Source organism: Myotis nattereri (assembly GCF_964212035.1).
Source record: "Myotis nattereri genome assembly, chromosome: 16".
Classification (NCBI taxonomy): domain Eukaryota; kingdom Metazoa; phylum Chordata; class Mammalia; order Chiroptera; family Vespertilionidae; genus Myotis; species Myotis nattereri.
In genome coordinates this window covers 34605108-34624837 of record NC_138091.1, presented here as the reverse complement: position 1 = coordinate 34624837, position 19730 = coordinate 34605108, and the positions used below count along the sequence as shown (strand labels likewise).

Genomic DNA, 19730 nt, shown 5'->3' with positions numbered 1-19730 from the left:
GGCTCCTCGATGGATTGCCCCAAAGAGGTAGGCTGGAGCCGGGAGCCATGCAGAGCTGCCGGGACCCACCCCTGGTGTCGCCATGTGGAGCCGCGGGACCCTCCTCTGCACTGCACACACAGCGTCAGGTCCCCGCCCACCCGCACGCGCCCACTGTGCACTCAGCCTCCTGGTGATGGATTGTTAGGACGTGAGGGTGTGAGGGCATCACGGAGTCATGGTGTGATGAGCACTTAGGCTTTTATTAGTATAGATAATCACTGACATAGTGATTAAAATATATTTAAGTATTAGTTAAAGCAAATAACCTTTCTCAATTCTTTGATTCAAGAAAATCATCAAGTCACAAAACAAGTGAGATTTAGCAAGAATTTATTCTATCTAAATACCATATATCTACATCAACAAAATACTGTCCCCCCAAAACTGTGAAATAACACTTGATTTGGAAACTCTCATGCATCTCCATAATGAATTACTTCATTTTCATCATCGATTTTGTCCTTATTAGGATTATCACAACACAACTGATCTCTTTTCAAGACTTTTTTACTGCGCACATGCTCTGTCCCACCAGAAACAGGGGAAGTCTGCCTGTACGGAATTCCACAGAGTCGGAATCTATGCAGATGTTCTTTCCCTTTTGGTTTTCCTTTAATTTGCAAATCTTGTAATCTAAGCCTGAAGCTGACTGAACCAACATTTAAACCAGTATAACAATATCAGCCAAAAACCCAATCTGTTTTCTATTTATATGTCAAGACTGCATCCTTTTGGTGGCTGAAAAAACTGTTGTTTTGAAATGATTACACAGAGAAACTGCAAGCCTGTTAGTAGTTTTATGTACGGGTTCTAGATGGAAAGCTTCACTTTTGAAAGGCCCTTAGTTTAAGATGCAGAGCAGAAGAAAATGCAACTTTGAATTCAAGACTCCCACCTTTATGTTTTTAACGGTATATTAAAGTCACCTTAAACAAAACAACAGCAAAGTATCTCTCAAAAATAAAGACCTCAGTGATACTCAGAGACACTTACTACATAAAAATGTGCTGCTTCTAGAGAGTGCCAGGAAGGGCAGAAGGGATGCATTAAAAAGGGCATGAGAAAATCATTGTGTGTGAGGGATATGCTCATTATCCTGATTGGAGTGATGGTTTCGTGGGCATATACAAATGTCAAAATGTATCACACTGCACACTTTAAGTGAAGTTTGTCATGTTTCAATTATACCTCAATGAAAATATAAATATATAAATATAAATTGAAGTTCTTGGGGGGGAGGGGGAGATACAAATTAATTACCATTTTCCAATGAAAGTAAAGGGCTCCTACTCATTAGAGATGCTACCAGGCCCATTACTGGAGTAGGACGTGAAGCCTGACTAACTGTAGCACAAGTACTAGAGGTAAGTTTGGCACAGCCATATTTCTCCAATATTCACACGGAGTGGCTTTATATATACATAGGTATACATTTGTTCTTCACATGTATATGAAAAGAAGTCTTTGGTAACAAGTGCTCCCTGGCTACACTTCATATCTTTCTGACCCAAATAACAGGAGGTGTACCTAATAAGGGCCTGACGCTTTACTAAATACTCTAAAGCATTGCCATATTTCACAGTAGTTATTTATGAGCACCACTTTACAAATAAGGAAACTGAACCTGAGAACTGTTAAATACTTATTTATATAGCTAACTATTCAGATCTAGGTCTGTATGACTTCAAAATCTTTATTGTTTTCATTATTCTAGACCCGTGGTCGGCAAACTGCGGCTCGCGAGCCACATGCGGCTCTTTGGCCCCTTGAGTATGGCTCTTCCTAAGCCTTAGGAGTACCCTAATTAAGCTAATAACAATGTACCTACCTATATAGTTTAAGTTTTAAAAACTTGGCTCTCAAAAGAAATTTCAATCGTTGTACTGTTGATATTTGGCTCTGCTGACTAATGAGTTTGCCGACCACTGTTCTAGACAATTCTATCCATGGGCTCAGGAATATCAATGAATATTACAGAGTACCAACATTAGGTTAAATGCATATAGAAAAGAAAATTGTAGAACCCAAAATGAAAATCAGATCCATTAGCCATAAATATCACTATCAGATTTATCACTATTAGTTCCTATTAGATTTAAATACTACAGAAGCTGCCACTGAAAGCCCAGTGTGATCCAGAATATCTTAGTGTCAAGATCTGAGTTGAAGGCTCACACACTATAGACTACTATCCTCTGGCAAGCTTTCCTTATTCAAATTTCTAGAAACATCTGTAAAATTTCCTAACTAATTGCTCAGGGTTATGGGTTCAATTCCGGTCAAGGGCACTACCTTGGTTGCAGGCTGGGTCCCCAGCCTGGTCAGGGTTTGTGCAGGAGGCAACCAATTGATATGTCTCTCTCACTTCGATGTTTCTCTTTCTCTCACCTCTCACCCTCTCTCAAAACAAACAAAAAAATACCACCTAAATGCTTTTACCAATGTGTGTGTATATTTATACATGGCTACCTAACTCTGAGTCTCCAAATATCTTTGAAAAACAATGCATATCAACAAGGAAAGCAAATGAAATCACCCCTGAATCAAACTGCAGCATAAACTAGAGAGAGAAAAACCAACAACTTTATTTATTTAGGAAGGAGAAGCTTAAATATTCAAAACTGGCAGAGCCTTCTCCTGAGCTGGCCCAGAGCTGAGCAGGGATTACTTGAAAAACAAGGGAGTAAGTACAATGGCCCTAGTCCTGGCAGAGCATAGAGAAGTCACCTAGGATTTACTCTTAGAAGCAAGGGAGTAGGGAAATACTTATTAAAAAATCTGAAATACATTGGATCAAATTGTCAGCTACTAATTATTCAAAAGTCAGGGGATGAGAGGGAGCATGTGAAGGACCAGAGAAGCCTGCCAGGGGAATCACGTCAGACATGGGATGCATCCTCAGTTTAGTGGTAAAGAAAAGATAGAAGAAAGAGCTGAAGGTAAGGGTCTTATCAGAAAACCAGAGGAAGAACTGAAGCCACTGCCCAAAGGTACCGTTTACTAAAGAAACCCTAGACTTCACTGTATCTGCAGAAAAGGCACACTCCTCCTAGGAAACCAGGTAAAGCATCCAAACCTCTCCAACCACAGCCCCTAATCTCTATAAAACTGATGGTTAATGCCAACCAGAAAAATCATATTGAGCTTATTAAGAACAAAAATTGAGTAAAATAATTCACACAAAACTACTAGGAAACCAGAGTTTTTATCTTAAGGAAAATATCCCCCCCTCGCCCCCCCAAATCCCACAAAACAAAAAACTTTAACACAATAGTACAACACAATTATTCAAACATGCATGCCTCACTTAGTAACTTTAATTTGTTCCTGAAAACTCTGCCACTAAATGGAAAGGCATTAGGTGGAAAATCATTTCCATTAACTTTTAATGGCAAAAACTACAATTAATTCTATCCCAATCCATACTTTCACAGAGAGAAAGAAATAAGTTTGTATAATATACATTAATTTGAAAGTAAATATAGATTATAGGTCACTACTAAAGTTAATCTACTTTCAGGTAAACATTCCACCTCAGAATCAGGCATGTTTGATGAGAATTATCTTTTCTTGACACTATGACAAAAAAACAACATGACATAGCCATAAAAGAGGAATCTTTGTATGAAAAAAGTAATATCTCCTGGTCTCAAGTATCATGACTACTTCTCATGACATGATGCAATTTCCTAGAATATACAACAAATTCAACAGAGTAAGCTAACTCTAAAGAAAATATACTTTGTTTTATTTTATGTTTATTTTTAATCCTCTTTATAAGGTCATTATTTACACTTTTTCCTTTGCTTCACTTATATATGCACCATTTCTCCTCACCAATTTTTCAACCTTTTTGGCACTCACGAATCTCTTGCTCTCCAAATACACATACAATGTTGGCAGGAATGTAAAATGGGACAACCACTATGAAAAACATATCAACATGTGGTTCAGCCATTCTACTCATAGGTGTTTATCCCAGAGAAAAGAAAGCATGTATATACACACTTCAACATTTTGTTCACAGCAGCATTCTTTGTGAAAGCCAAAACTTAGAAACAAGCATATCCACCAAGTGAATGGATAATCAACTTGTGGTATGCCCATATACCATATTGCTCAGCAATAAAAATGAATGAACTGTTCATAAATGCAACAAGGATGAACCTCAAAATAAATATAATGCATAACAAGGGAAAGTGTAAATTACATGATCAAATTTATATAAAATTCTAGAAAATACAAACTAATCTAAAATGATGGAAAGTAGATCAGTAGTTATCTAAGGAAAAGGAGCCATTGGAAGGGGGGAATTATAAACAGACATGCAGAATCTTGGGGGGTGATATATTCATTATCTTGCTTGTAGTGATGTTTTTATAGGTGTATACTTACATCAAACATAAAATTCTACACTTTAAATATACATAGTTTATTGTTTGTCAATTATAACTCAATAAAACTGCTAAATATTTAATTTTTCTGATTAAAATCCAACCTTGGAAATACAGCCACTACAGAGTTCATAGTTAAATAAAGGGTAAGAGATTCCTAACCAATTGAAATGAAGAAATGTTCTCACTCTTATAAGAACTTCCCACCACCAAATGGATACATAGTGGAAATCTCTTTGGTTAAATTACATGATCCTCAAGGTTCTTTCTACTTCCAATATTCTATGCTTCTCTATGTAAACATCACATCTCCAATCCATACATTGTGTGTAACATAATGATACTACATCGTATGTTGAAATAACCATTCTTCTAGGTCTGTAGTCAACTGACTAATAATATTACTCTTTTGCAATTACTCATAATACCCAACAAGATCCTAACCACAAACAGCTACATTACTGGAACTGTTTAGTATACAATATACAAAGAGCTTTAGTTTCCTAAGAGAGTGTATATCCCTTAGTATATTGTCCATACTTCCTCTCCCTCCCTCAAATTGTTACACAAGGCACTGATTTAATCCCTGGATCAGTAGCACAGTAAACATTAACTCCCTCCAAGACCTTACATAGCTTATCTGGAATGATTATGGAAGTGCCTCTTACACACATACACAGATAGACACAAATACACACACAAAAGAAAGAAAGAACACATCACTATCATGAATGCATTTACAGCCAGTATTATTTTTAAATTGCGGGCTAAAGCATAATATGTTCATAGCTAAAGGATAAAATATGAGGAAGAACTCGGATTACTTCCATAGCAACTCCCACTTCCTTGAAAAGGCACTATAAATTTATAAATATGAAAATGTATTACAAAAAATATTTTGTATTTACCCAAGAATAATTTAAGAAGCAATGTTAATTGTAAATATAAGCAACTGACAATGTCTAAAGCACCAGGTACTCAATTAAGCATTTGCCAGGGATATAGATGGCAAATGGCATGTCCTGTACCTCTCCAAAGGAGGAAGGAGGTCTTACTAGCTTTGCAGATGTCAACAACCTGGCTCAGTATAAATGGTTCCTCAGATTTAGAACTTTTCTCAAAATCTGGAGACTGGAAAGTGAGGCAAAGGCCTGGGTCCACAACTAACTGGGTCTGAACCTCCCTTAGCATCCGTTTCCTCGTGTATAAAATGAGGATAATACAATCTCTTTCGCAGGCTTGTTTCTGGATTAAATGATGTTACATAATGGAAAATATTTAACAGACCTAGTACGTAGCAGGCATTGAACATCTGCCTTCCAGTCCCTGTGCTATATTAGCATAGTCAATAAATACATGCCTAATAAAAAAAAAAAAAAAAAGACTGAGTTAAAACATTTTTTTTTTTAATCCCAGGAATTGGGAGACAGATTCTAAAAGAACTCCCCTATAACTAGATTTCTCTACTATTACAGTCAACTTTAAAGTTACTGAAAAGTGTCTGGTGTATTTGACATCACCATCTGCCAACCTACTGCGAACACTTAGAATAACACTTAAAATATATACATACTCACAGATCGCTTGCTCAGATTAGAGAGAAAATTCTATTCACAATTGCAATATGACACAAGAAACAGAACACAGTCCTCTATGAAAATGTCCTTCCTGTGACTGTAAACATTCTGACAAAGATGCTACATAATCAGTTCAGCAAATAAGTGAAAACAAAACGAGTATTTTCCAGCAGCCTTTTGCATTAGAGAGAAAGGTATAAACCAAAAGAGAAAAAATAGAGAGAGCTTATACATATACAGTAGTAACAAGATACCTTCCCCTAGGACTTAGAGGAATGCATGAAGTGACTTACGAATTCAAAAGTTTCCTTGCCATGTTATTTATCAATTATCATTATTTAAATCAGCCCACCAAGTAATACAGACTTAGAGAAGTCTATTGCCAGAATGATTCCCCTTCTATGACATAAATTAAGGAGCAAAAATGGGAGAAAGAAAATGAATATCGCCCTAACTTGTTTGGCTCAGTGGATAGAGCATCAGCCTGGAAATCATTTAGACACAGGATTCTAGTATGTAGGTAGTCCATACAAAACATAGTACTGCCGAAACCGGTTTGGCTCAGTGGATAGAGTGTCGGCCTGCGGACTGAAAGGTCCCAGGTTCAATTCCGGTCAAGGGCATGTACCTTGGTTGCGGGCACACCCCCAGTAGGGAGTGTGCAGGTAGGCATCTAATCGATGTTTCTCTCTCATCGATGTTTCTAACACTCTATCCCTCTCCCTCTCTCTCTCTGTAAAAAATCAATAAAATATATTTTTTAAAAGAAAATGAATATCTACAATACATTTTTTCAAGTAGTTAAATGCTATTTTAATCAGGACTAGATTCACTGCTCCTGTGCAGATTAAGTTTATTTGTCAACTTGGCAAAGCCACAATAACCAGATTTGGTCAAATATTATTCTGTCATGTGAGTGGGGCTCATCCAATCAGTTGAAAGCTTTAATAATAAATTTTTTTAACACCTTCTTGGAGGAACAGGGAATTCTGCCTCCAGGCTAGGATTGCTATTCTTCTCCCAGATTTTGGGCTTAGCAGACTTGACAGTTATGTGAGCCAATTTCATAGAATCTCTTACTCTCACTCTACACACACACACACACACACACACACACACACACACTACTCTCACATCCCATTGGTTCTCTGGAGAACCCTAATATAACCCACATACCAACAAATTCATCATTCAGTAAATTATCTCGTCACCAACTATATATCATCACCTTACCCTCACTATGCTAGCTTATCCTATGTAATAAAGAGCTAATGTGCTCATTAGACCAGATGGCAGAACGACCTTCCAGAATGACCAGTGGGCGGGGCCAGGGGGCCATGAGGCAGCCAGGGCCGTGAGGCAGCCAGGGCTGCGATGGGCCAAGCCCCTTGCACGAATTTTGTGCATCCGGCCTCTAGTCTATATATATAAAAGTCTAACATGCTAAGTGTCCAACCAATCGGTCGACCACTCGACCAGTCACTATGACCACGAGGGGGCAGACACTCCAATAGGCAGGTTAGCTTGCTGCTGAGGTCCGGCTGATCGAGACTGGGTGAGACGGGCCGGACACACCCTGGAGCCCTCCTGCGGTCCCTCCCCGGCCAGCCAGCCCCATCAGCCCCAATCAGGACTGGGTGAAATGGCTCTGATTGGCCCCGATAGCTGGCCAGGCGAGGGAACCCACCCGTGCACGAATTCATGCACCAGGCCTCTAGTTTTTTGATAAAGTGATATCTCAATAAATGAATCCTACAGAAATAAAAACAATCTCCTTAATCTTACAGCTAGCAGAGTTGATAAGAAACAGAACATCTTTCAAAAACTACAAGCCAAACTCATCAGGTAGCTGAGTGTCTTCCACAAACATCTTTTAGAAGGGCTTCCACAGGCCTTCCTGCACCTGAATTACAGAGGGCTAAATAAACATCAGGAAAAGTGAAATCAATTGAGTTTCCCGTCACCACAGTAGCTCATCCTCCTCTGTGGTTCCCATTCTCTTTCAGCTCCCTCATCAACACATCAGTTCCCTGGTTATTCTGCTAACTTGAGTATAGTGTTAAGTTCCTCTAGAAAGTTTAGTATTTCATTTTTTCTATCTCTTCAACACCAGAATTTCCATTTGGTTTTTCTATAGTTTCTAACTCCCTATTGAGACCCATTTGTTGAATCATCGTTATCATACTTTTTAATTCTAGACACATGGCTCATTTCGTTCTTAGAATATACTTACAACAGCTGCTTTAAAAATCCTTGTCTGTAGAATTTAACCATGGAGACAATCAGGAACAGCTTCTATTTCCTTGTTTCTTCAACATATCACATTTTCCTGTTTCTTGGCATGTGTCATAATTTTATGTTGAAAATGTTATATAATATGGTATAACATCTCTGGCATCTGTCTTCCTACATAATGTGAAGTTTTACTTTAAGTCTTTTATTTTAAAGTCTGGTTTCCTGGGGTTACCCATCTGTTCATGTACCTTAGTATTAGCTGATGATTCAACAGAGAATTTGCTCGAATACTCTAAGTCAACATAGGCTGTCATCCTTTCCAAAAGAATCTATGTGTGGATAGGGGAGCACATTCAACATTCAGAACATTTTCATGTCTCCCGAGATTTTCATTCCCCCTGGACCCTTTCATGGATCCTCTGCACATACATGAAGCCACTGCCCTCACAAGTCATACACCCCCTAGACCAAACTGTACCATGGACAACGCTCCCGGGCTGGCAACCCCTGCAGCTCCAAGTTGAATGTGCATCTTCCAACAACAGCAGGGAAAGTGCCCTTCTCATGATCTTCCCTACTCTTGAAGAATCAATCAAATTAGAAGGAGGACGGGTGGAGTGTGAGGAGAGCAGGTCCAGGAATGAATGCTACATATTCCCACTGTTACCACTTAAACCACTGGTTGAGTTCCAGAGTACTGAAATGGTTGTTTCTGCCTGTTTTGCAGATAACCTTAGTCCTAAATCATAAACTTCCATCATTCTTAAATGTATTTATACCAGTTTCTGTTCTATTGCTATAGCTTTATAACTACTTTGGAAGTCCTTACTCTTCTATATGTATTGGCAAACCTCCCATTCTTTTAGATCCAGCACAAGCTGCACCTTCTTCATGAGGCCTTCTCCACTTAATCCACACACACACTGATCTCTACTTACACTGAATTCCTTTTATACATCATCCTATATAACAAAAGGGTAATAGGCAAATTGATCCTAATGGAATGACAGGGAATGACCAGTTGCTATGACATGCAATGATCACCAGAAGGCAGACGCTCAACACAGGAGCTGCCCCTGGTGGTCAGTGCACTTCCACAAGAACTGGCTAATGGCTGACCAGCACAGCAGCAGTGGAGGGAGCCTCTCTCGCCTACTCAGCAGCACTAAGGATGTCCAATTGCAGCGTAGGCCCACTCCCCGTGCTGCCAGAGGGATGTCTGACTGCCAGCTTAGGCCCGATCCCCTGGGGAGCGATCCTAAGCTGGCAGGTGGACATCCTCCGAGGCGTCCCAGACTGTGAGAGGGCACAGGCCGGGCTGAGGGAGCCCCCCCGACCCCCCCCCCCACACCCCCGCCCCCGCCCCAGAGTGCACAAATTTTCATGCACTGGGCCTCTAGTTATTTCATAATTATTTTCTGTGTGCTATACTTTTTTCCCCAGCTATATCCTTAAGTGTTTGGGACAAGGAATTGGGTTTTCATACTTTTGTATCTTTATCCATACCTGACATAGTGCTAAGTACACTGTAAATCTGTGCCAAGTTCAACCCTCCAAATTTACATTTATAACACATGTAGGCAAACCATTTCCCTAAAAAAAGCACAATTAAGACTCTAAAATCTAATCATGCTATACTATTAACACATTCTTCCCTTCTCCACTGCATCCATAATCTAAAGCGTACGCTATGAGCTAAAACCATGTGACAGGGACTCCCAGAATACCCATTTTAATCACCTTTCTTACTAACAAAACTAGTATCATTTCCTAGCTTTCCTTGCAGTTAGGAGTTCGAGTTGAGACGATGTACTAACTGAAAATACAGTCGTCATCTTAAAATCATTGGGAAAATGAGCCATCAAAGTTTTCCCTCTGAAATCATAATATAAATTTTTAATAAATGGTTCAAAGAATTTTTAAAATTTCCTTACCCAGAAGATCCAGTGCTCTTACAAACACCAAGAAGGGGCCTTTTCTCTGCAAAGCTGTCACACTTTTGAGTACCTGATAAGGAATATAAAATGTAAAACAAAATTTTGAGAAGTATTCTTACATAATGCCCATTATTTTCATGCTCTCAGAATATTTACAACCAAAGAGATATCAAACCATTCATTATAAATTGATATAATTTATATACTAGTTTCTAGCAAATGTATAAATAAACCTATAACTATTTTTTTTAAATATATTTTCTTTTAATTGGCATAAATTTAAATCTTATACACATTCTCCAGGAGCTCAAAAAATCACCCCCAACTCTACCAACTAACTACTCAGGAATAGTATGATCTTGATGTCAAAACTAAATAAAGATAAGTCAGGAAAGGGAAATTATAAAATTATAGGCCATTCTCAAAACACATAAATGCAAATATCCTTTTAAAATATTAAACTAAATATCAATGTATTAGAAAAAGTAAAATCTTATAACCAAGTCAGATTTACCCAATAGTAATAATTTTACATTATAAAACCAATTAATATATTCATCCTATTGTTTCAGCAGATGCAGAAAAAGCATTCAATTAAATTATACAGGTAGTCATGATAATAACAAAATAAGCAGCAAAAAATTTTCTTATCTCAATAATAATTATTTACAAAAGACCTACAAGTATCATTGGTAATGCTTCAGAACATTTCCATTAAAATCAGCAATAACACAAGGATGCCCAATGTAACTGCTCCCATTCAACCCTATACTGGATGTCCCAGGCAGGATAATAATAATAAGTGAACTCAACAACATTATAGGACATGAAACCAATATAATAGCAGCAACCAGCAGAAAAATGAACTCATGAAATGCAAATGTATCTAAATCCAGGCAGGGAGGGGAAGAAGGAGGAGGAGGAAATCTTGTCACATGGCTACACATGGATGAATCTTGAGAACATTATGCTAAGTGAAATAAGTGATAAAAAAGACAAATACTCTATTATTCCACTTATGTGAAGCTTGTAGTCAAACTCATAGAAAGAGAAAGTGAAAGGCTGTTACCAGGACTGGGGTGGAGGGAGAAATTGAGAGGGCTGTTCAATGGGTACAAAGTTGCAGTTTTAAAAGCAGAAAAAGTTCTAGAGATCTGTGAATGTACTAGTACTACAAAACAGTAAAGTTAAAATTTGTCGAGATGGTAAATTTTGTTAGGCAATTTTTACAATTTTACTACAAATTTTTGGAAAAGGTAGAAATGAGTTGTATGTATGGTTAGATACATACATACATACTGTGTTATATTAAGTGTGGAATGCATAAACTCAAAGATAAACAACAATTTCAAAATAGGGATATATTTCTTAGGGAATTAAGATGAAGATATTTGGGAGAGACAGGGAACTTTAACACTTTTTAAACAATATTTTCTGTCTCCTCAGTAATATTCCATTTTAATGGATCCCTCCAAAGATTAAAAGGTTTTAATACTGAGGATGCACCTTAATGGTTACACATGACATAATATAAATACTTTTAAATTATAAATATAGTAGTTATACAAAATAAGTTAGGGCAAGTTGTATCATCCCTTGGCAGACTCTATTATCAACACCAGAATGTGATAAAGACCAAACTAAAAACATAATTAATGTTTATTAATAAAGTTCTTTATAACTATTTAAACTTTTTAGGAACTACAGCAATCAGTGTTTAAGTCTTTAAAAATCATTAATAACTATGGATTGGATGCTGTTACTACCTCAAAACAAATCAGATTTCACAATTAACAATATGTCTTGAACGAAGCTTGAGTTAAAAAGTAACTGGTCCAAAGTCCACAATATTTATGTTCTAAATTAATTATGACTGAACTTCATCTCTACAAGCCCAGCTCTTCACTCCTACCTATTTCACCTCCACCTTTAACAATAGCTATTTTCCTTCTGCTTCCTGGTGTCGGCAAGGTCTTCACAGCTTGTACCTGTATTCAACACACCACTTTGACATGTTGACTAATGAACCATCATGGCCTTAAAAGTGCAAATAATACTGGCAAGAATGGTTTAATTGTTTTGGGTTTCTCAAACCTGAATTCAAGAATGCCATTGGTTTAGCTGACCTGAGCTGACCTGATCAATTAGTACCACAAACTTTACTCTATAGAAGATCAGCCACCTAATAGAGAAGGGAGAGGAGAGGGAAAACTATACAGCAAAACCTTAACTCTGCTCTAAATAATCTAATTGAGGATAGTTTGAATAAATACAATTTTTAAAGTGTTAGCATAAAAATTCTAAAATCTCATGAACACTGTAGCTATTAACCTGATTTTTCATGCAGTATAAATAGTAGCATGTACTCTCCACGATGCCTAATGGAGTCATCACTCTCCCATACTGTAATCCCCCAAATTGTAGAGGATTAACTTTTTATATATAAAATTGTGTTTATTTGCATGTACGTTACACACACCTGTTCTACAGCATTTAACAGAATGCAGCATGGTGATTGAAATAAAAACCAGTCAGCCAAATCCATCAAATATAAAAACTACTGCAATCCTGTTGCAAAGTCCTTTTGTTAAACTCCTTTTATGCTAAATCCTTTTAATTCTGTCCTATAACACTAAAACATTTATAAAAAGCTTGAAATTCTAATAAATCGCACAATTAAAGTAATGAAAATGGGCTTGCCCACCAAGTCACAACTCCTCTCCCCCTCAAAAACATTCAAGGCAGTTTGCATGTCAGAAAATGTTAAATAATACCCCTCACTATACATGCCATTGTAAACTCATTTAAACGAATGAGTTTAAGCTCATAAATCAGCCTTAAGGATTTCAAGATAGCAAATAGAAACCACTTCTGTGAGGATCCAAAAGCAAATCCAGATGCAAATAAAAATCCAACTGATAATGAAATATTCCAACTCTGCTCTTTTGATGTTGTGGATGATGTCTTAAGTATAAATATTTTACACAGAAGTATGCTAATAGTAATAAATTCTAAATGCGAAAATCTTTTGCAGAAAGATTCTAATGAACAACTTAATGCATTTTATCCATTAAAACATTTCCAAGTCTTCCATTTTTTATTTACTTGAAATAATTATTTTAGAAAATATTTAATTCTGTTTGTCTACATCCAGTTTTCCTCATAGAGTCTCTTAATCTGAGCTTAAAGTTGTAGTCATATATTACAGGTCTAAATTTTGGCTAAAAGATATGATTCTGTTGTCAATTTATAGTCAGATTTTTCCCACTAAAAATTTCTATTTTCTTACAAAATTTTCCATTGTGTGCTATAAAGCAATCTCCATTATGAACTAGATAATCTTCATATAAAGTCATTACCTAAGCAGAAGAATTTTTAAAGACAGGATATGAAGTGGAAAATGAGATGAGGCAGGAAAAATAGGAAAATAGATGCACACATTTCTGGTACCATCAACCAACCACAGGAAAGAGCAACAAGACAGAAATCTTACTGCCGTGAACAGTTTTACCTAAATATGATTACCAAAGACATCTTTGCCACTTGCCTGAAATAGCCAAAATATGTATATACATTTTAGCCTCCACAGTGACTTCAAATTGTTTAAAATATTAAATACAACATTTTTTTTATTATTGCTAGCTTTATTACCTTCCTCTGTATGTTAAAATATTCCGTATGTGAAGTATCCCTTAACATTTAACGGCACCATCTTATTTCACTTTGATAATCAGGCTTCTTATGCTTTCTCACAGATGAGACTCATCAGGCTTTAAGGAGCACAAGATTACAAACCATCCATATGACAGAGGAGTAAACTGATAGTAAGAAAAGTTAAATAACTTGCCCAATAAATGCCACATGTGACCCTGAAAGACAGCCCAGAATTCTTCCCTCTGCTCACTTAAAAAAAAAAAAAAAAAAAGTACTGTTATATAAAATCGTGATCAACTTCTCCACTTACAAAAAAATATTGACAAAGGCTAATGTACTTAATTCCTTAAGCTTTAATTTTCTCATCTGCAAAGTAGGGATAAGTGCCAATACCTCACCTAGAATTGTGAGAATTATAAAAAATAATAAATGCAATGGACTATAAGCAAGGTGCTAAAACAGAACTCAATAAACTTAATGCAATTATTTTGTTGCTGGCAACTGTAACATGGTGAATCCATTCATCTTCTTTTCTGGCGAAGAAAAAATAAATACTGTTCACACCCTTGACTCTTTTCTTGCTCTTTCTTCCATGATGCCAGTATTCCTGCACCTTGCTCACCCACACGGAAATATGCCAGCACACACCTGCCTCAGGAATGCTGCACTTTCTCTTCTTTCTCCTGGGCATAAATACCCAGCTATGCCCTAGTCATCTATCTTCTCTACTTTTTTAGTTCATTCTCAAATATTTTTCAATCAGGAAGAGATTAAGCTACATCATGCTCTAGGTCCCTACCTGATTTATTTTTTTTCAAAGCACTTAACAAAAAGAAGTTAAGTTAATCTCATATTATACACATTCTAGTCATTTATTTGTCTCAGTGCATTCAAATGACTCAAACTCCATGACACAAAAAGACTTGTATGAGAATGTTCACAACAGATTTATTCATAATACCTCAAAACTATACTCAACCCAAATTCCACCAACAGAAAAATGAATAATTTAGTATATTAATAGAATGGAATACTACTCCACAATAAAAAGGAAAGATACATTAATACACACAACATAATCAAGAACAGGGAAAACGGCCTAACCAGTTTGGCTCAGTGGACAGAGCATTGACCTGCGGTCTCAAGGGTCCCAGGTTTGATTCCAGTCAATGGCATGTACCTTGGTTGCGGGCACATCCCCAGTGGGGAGTGTGTGCAAGAGGCAGCTGATCGATGTTTCTCTCTCATCAATGTTTCTAACTCTCTATCCTTCTCCCTTCCTCTCTGTAAAAAATCAATAAAATATATTTAAAAAAAAAAAACAGGAAAAACTACTTCCTCTCAAGTAAAGAAATAAGATAGTACATGCCACTGGAGTAGATGATTTATAACCTAATTCTGAAGTTTAAGTGCCACATCTGTAAAATGGAGATTTTACCTAACTTGCACATAGCAAATGATTAATAAATGGTAGCTATTACAATAAAGTAAAATAAAATGAAGGCATTCTGGAGAACTGATGTAAAAAAATTAGTGAAATCACACAAATCTTTAACGATAAATTAAACATAGAAGTAACAATTATAAGCGGCTCTCAATGCTATAAGTTATTTGAAAGTATGTAGCACATAAACTAAAATAGAATTAAAATCATCCCTCCTCAGCAGGAATTTCTGGACTGCTCAGAAAACTAGTACACATGAAATACGAAGAAAAGTAAACGATAGGCATTAAATTCTCTCTTAAAGCACCCAAAAAGTTCATAGAGATCATCTTTGCTTGGTTGATCAGAAAGTTTTCACAAAGAATGCCAAACTGGAATTAAGGTTTAAAGGATAAGAATATTTGGGTGAGAGGGGAAAAAAAAAACATAAAGACAAGAAAATACAGCCCTGCCGGGTTGGCTCAGTGGTTGCATGTTAACCTATGAACCAGAAGGTCATGGTTCCATTCCCACTTGGGGCACATGCCGGGGTTGTGGGCTCGATCCCCAGTAGGGGGCAAGGAGGATGCAGCGGATCAATGATTCTCATCACTGAAGTTTCTATTTCTCTCTACCTTTTCCTTCCTCTCGGAAATCAATAAAAATATTTTTTTTAAAAAAAAGACAAGAAAATACAAATGTCTAGTAAAACTGCAGAAGGGCATATTCAGTTGACTAACAGATTCTTGTATATGCCCTCACCTGTGATAGAACCTGAAACCTTGGCGAATTGGGACAACGCTCCAACCTGGCTAGACAGCTCACTATAAACTTTTTTGTTGTTGTTGTTCCTAAGATTTATTCAAGAACTCATACAATGTGCCAGATAAATGAGTTTTAATCCTCATTTTCCTCCTCTTCTTCATTCTGCTTAATTAGGAAGTAAAGCAATTCCTAACTCTCTTGGCTATTAACAATTACGAGCAACAAATTATGTTGATTATTCTTCTTCAAATATTTCTTGGTGAGATATTTCAAATACCTTTAGGGAAAAGGCACCGTGAAGTTACAGTGATCTTGCTCTTGCTTCTTTCAAGGTTACAACCCCTCTACTGAGATTATCAGCTTTTTCAATAACTTTTATTCTCTTCTAAAGAAATTGCTCAAAATTGGCAATTTCATCATCTACTGGATGGGTGCAGTTAAGGGTAAACTTTAGAATCTGCTTCTCTTTTTTTGTTTTTCAGCCTCCCTTTGCCACATCTTTTTCATAGGTGCCATGGTGGCAGCGGAGGCAGTAAAAGTTCACTGTAAACATCTTAATTCTCATTTGTGATTTCCATTTCTGACCCAGTAAAAAACTGCATATTCTGTTTCCCTTGCTTGCACCTTTTTCGTCTCCACATAGGGCACTGAGTACAAAGAATTCGACCATTAATAATCCCTTGCTTCATTTCTCTTCAATGGTGTAGACCTCTTGTTTATATTTTAATCATATAATAAACACCTATGGACCCATCACCGAAGATGAGAAAACATGACCAACACTTTTCATTTACTTACATATTCATACATCATAAACCCTGTCCCTACATTTTGTGCTTCTCACTCCTTTGCAGACACACAGTTGTATTGTTATTTTTCACATACATTTTATAATAAGGGCTTTCTTGTTGTTTCTGTTAAATATAAAGGTATATAAATTCTCTTGGGTTCAAATAAAATTCTCTCCATATTCCACCACAAGTGAAAATTCCAAACCAATATATGTTAAAGTAAACCCATATATACATAAAACGTGCAAGACGCAGTAACAGCAACAAATTGGAAAATTTCAATGAAACTAGGTTAAAAAGTAGGTGCCAAGAAGATACTTCAAATGATAACAACTGAGGCTCAATCCTCTTGCTTTTAAGACTAAAAGAATCACAGGCAAAAGGGGAGAAAAAAAACAAGATGCCATTCTCTGAAAGGCAAGAATCATAGTAGTCCCTTGATGATAGTCAGAGGGGAGGGAAAGTTTAAGCCTTCTTTACCTATTCATGAGATCAAAAGAAATAAAGGAATCCCTTGGTGTTTTTATCATTTTCTTTTGCAACTACATCTGGCACCAGACAGAAAACAGCACAATTAAAGCTATAATACCTCTTGAAATTCTTCTATAATGCTTGCACATTTTAAAGGATCCGTGATTCAACTTCTCCAAAGTACATTAAATTTTAAACTACCCTACAAAATCCATTACCAATTTATTTATTTTCTTTATTTACAAAAATTCATATGAAACTACCCAAAACTTATAATTAAAACACAATGTTGAACTTCTGCATCCAGCCATAATGGATGAACAGGGATTGGATTTACCCTCCTGCTAGAAAATGTAAGAAACAGATCAAATGTATGAAAAGACAGTTTACAGACACAGAACAGCAGGTAGTATGGGACAGTGATCCTTGAGACAAGGGTAACAATTGATATGAACCCTATGAATGCCTCAACGTACTTCTCATTTATTTAAGTATTGTCAATGGCTGCTTCTGCACTATAATGACAGAGGTGAATAGTTGTGACAGATGCCCACAAGCCTAAAATATCTCCACCTGGCCCTTTCAGAATATGTTTTCACACCCCTGCCTTAGAATAAAGGCTGTTCTAGACATACCAAACAAAAAGCCAAGTAATTTAAATGTATCCCAGAACAAAGACCAACAATATTTAAAGGAATACAAAACAGCAACCCTGAGCAACATTAAATTCACAATGTGTAGCACCCAAACAAATATTTCAAGCATGTAAGTACACAATGCAATTTGACCCATATTAATGAGACAAATCAATCAACAGAACAGAGTGACATTTACACTACTATGAAAAGCATATTCCATTTATTCAAGAAGGTAGAGGAAAGTGCAGGAATGTTAACAAGACACTGGGGGGAAAAAGAACAAAAAACCAAGACATTGGAGATCTCTCCATATACATGCATGGACATGAGTATGTGTACAACTTCTAAAAATGGAAAATACAGTGTTTAAAATGAAAAATACATTGGATAGGTAAATGATATATTAGATTCTGCAGAAGAAAATTAGAAAACATGAAGAAGCAACTATAGAAACTACTGGAAACACAAATGGGGAAAAAGACTGGAAAAATATGGACATACATAATTAAATTTTAAAATGTCACCCCAATAAATTAAATTTTAAAAAATATTTTAATAACAGAATATTAGTGAGTTGTGAATCAGAATCAAGTGGGCTAAAATACATGTAAAGAAGGAAAAAGAAAAAGATATTTGAATATACACTGAGAAAGACACTGTCAAGAGAGTAAGACAAGCCAAGGCTGGGAAAAACTATTTCTAAATTATATATATAAATATATATATGATAAAAGTCTGTTGTCTAAAACATACAAAGAGGCCCTGGCCAGGTAGCTCAGTTGGTTAGAGTGTTGAACCCAAATGCCAAGGTTGCAGGTTTGATTCCCGGTCAGGACACGTACAAGAAACAACCAATGAATATATAAATAAATGAAACAAATATCTCTCTGGCTCTCCCTTCCGTTTTCTAAGCATGTACTTGGTGAGGATTTTTTTTTTAAGGTATGATTTTGATAATTTCATGTATAATTTCAGATGGCTATTCTCATTTTTTTATTTGACAACATAAGGGGAAAAAAATAGACAGGTATTGCATGTTTTAAAAATTCTTGTTGCACACTTGTTAAAAAAAAAACAAACACTGAGCTAGCAGAATGTCTAAAATCTCTACCACTGACAACAAAAAAATGAATCCATTGTACAAAGAAGACTTTATCATCCTAAATGATTTTGTTCCCGACAACAGAATGGCAAAATATATAAAGCAGACACTGAAAAAAGGTTACAAGAAGAATACACATTTGCAATATTTGAATAACTATCTATCTATATCCTATCTAATAAAAGAGAAACATGCAAATTGACCATAATCCCAACACCCTTCCCATGGGCTAATCAGCAGGATATGCAAATTAACTGCCAACCAAGATGGTGGCCGGCAGCCAGGCAGCTGAAGCAAACAGGAGGCTTGCTTGTTCCAGTGACGGAGGAAGCCAACGTTCCCCGCCTGCCCCTGTCGGGTTCTGAGCTTGCACTCTAAGCAACTATGTTGCAATTATAGAACCTAAACAAGCTCCAGAGACCTGCTTTCAGCCAGCTTCAGCCTCAGAGCTTAGAGCTTCTGTGATGGCAACAGAGTTTCAATTATAGAGCCAAACAGACCCAGAACCTGCTTTCAGCCCTCAGAGCTGGAGCCGGCTCTCAGTTCCAGTGACAGCTATAGAAGGTAAATAAATCCCAGAATAAAAAAAAAAAAGAAAAAAGGAGAGGCTGGGAGCTTAAGTTGCTCTCCAGCCTGAAAACGGTCCTCAGGCCCTCACCCAGACTGGCCAGGCACCCCAGTGGGGACCCCCACCCTGAAGG

The 19730-nt window shown here is 36.8% G+C and overlaps 1 protein-coding gene across 4 annotated transcripts in view; it reads right to left on the bottom strand.

Moving 5' to 3' along the window:
* The window catches only part of BCAS3 (BCAS3 microtubule associated cell migration factor), a 472069-nt gene that overhangs the window by 399017 nt on the left and 53322 nt on the right, over nucleotides 1–19730 (bottom strand). For all 4 annotated transcript variants that reach the window (XM_081108786.1, XM_081108785.1, XM_081108787.1 and 1 more), the window contains exon 7: nucleotides 10183–10255. In XM_081108786.1, the coding sequence (XP_080964912.1) occupies nucleotides 10183–10255 (73 nt within the window). The remainder of the gene's footprint in view (nucleotides 1–10182; nucleotides 10256–19730) is intronic.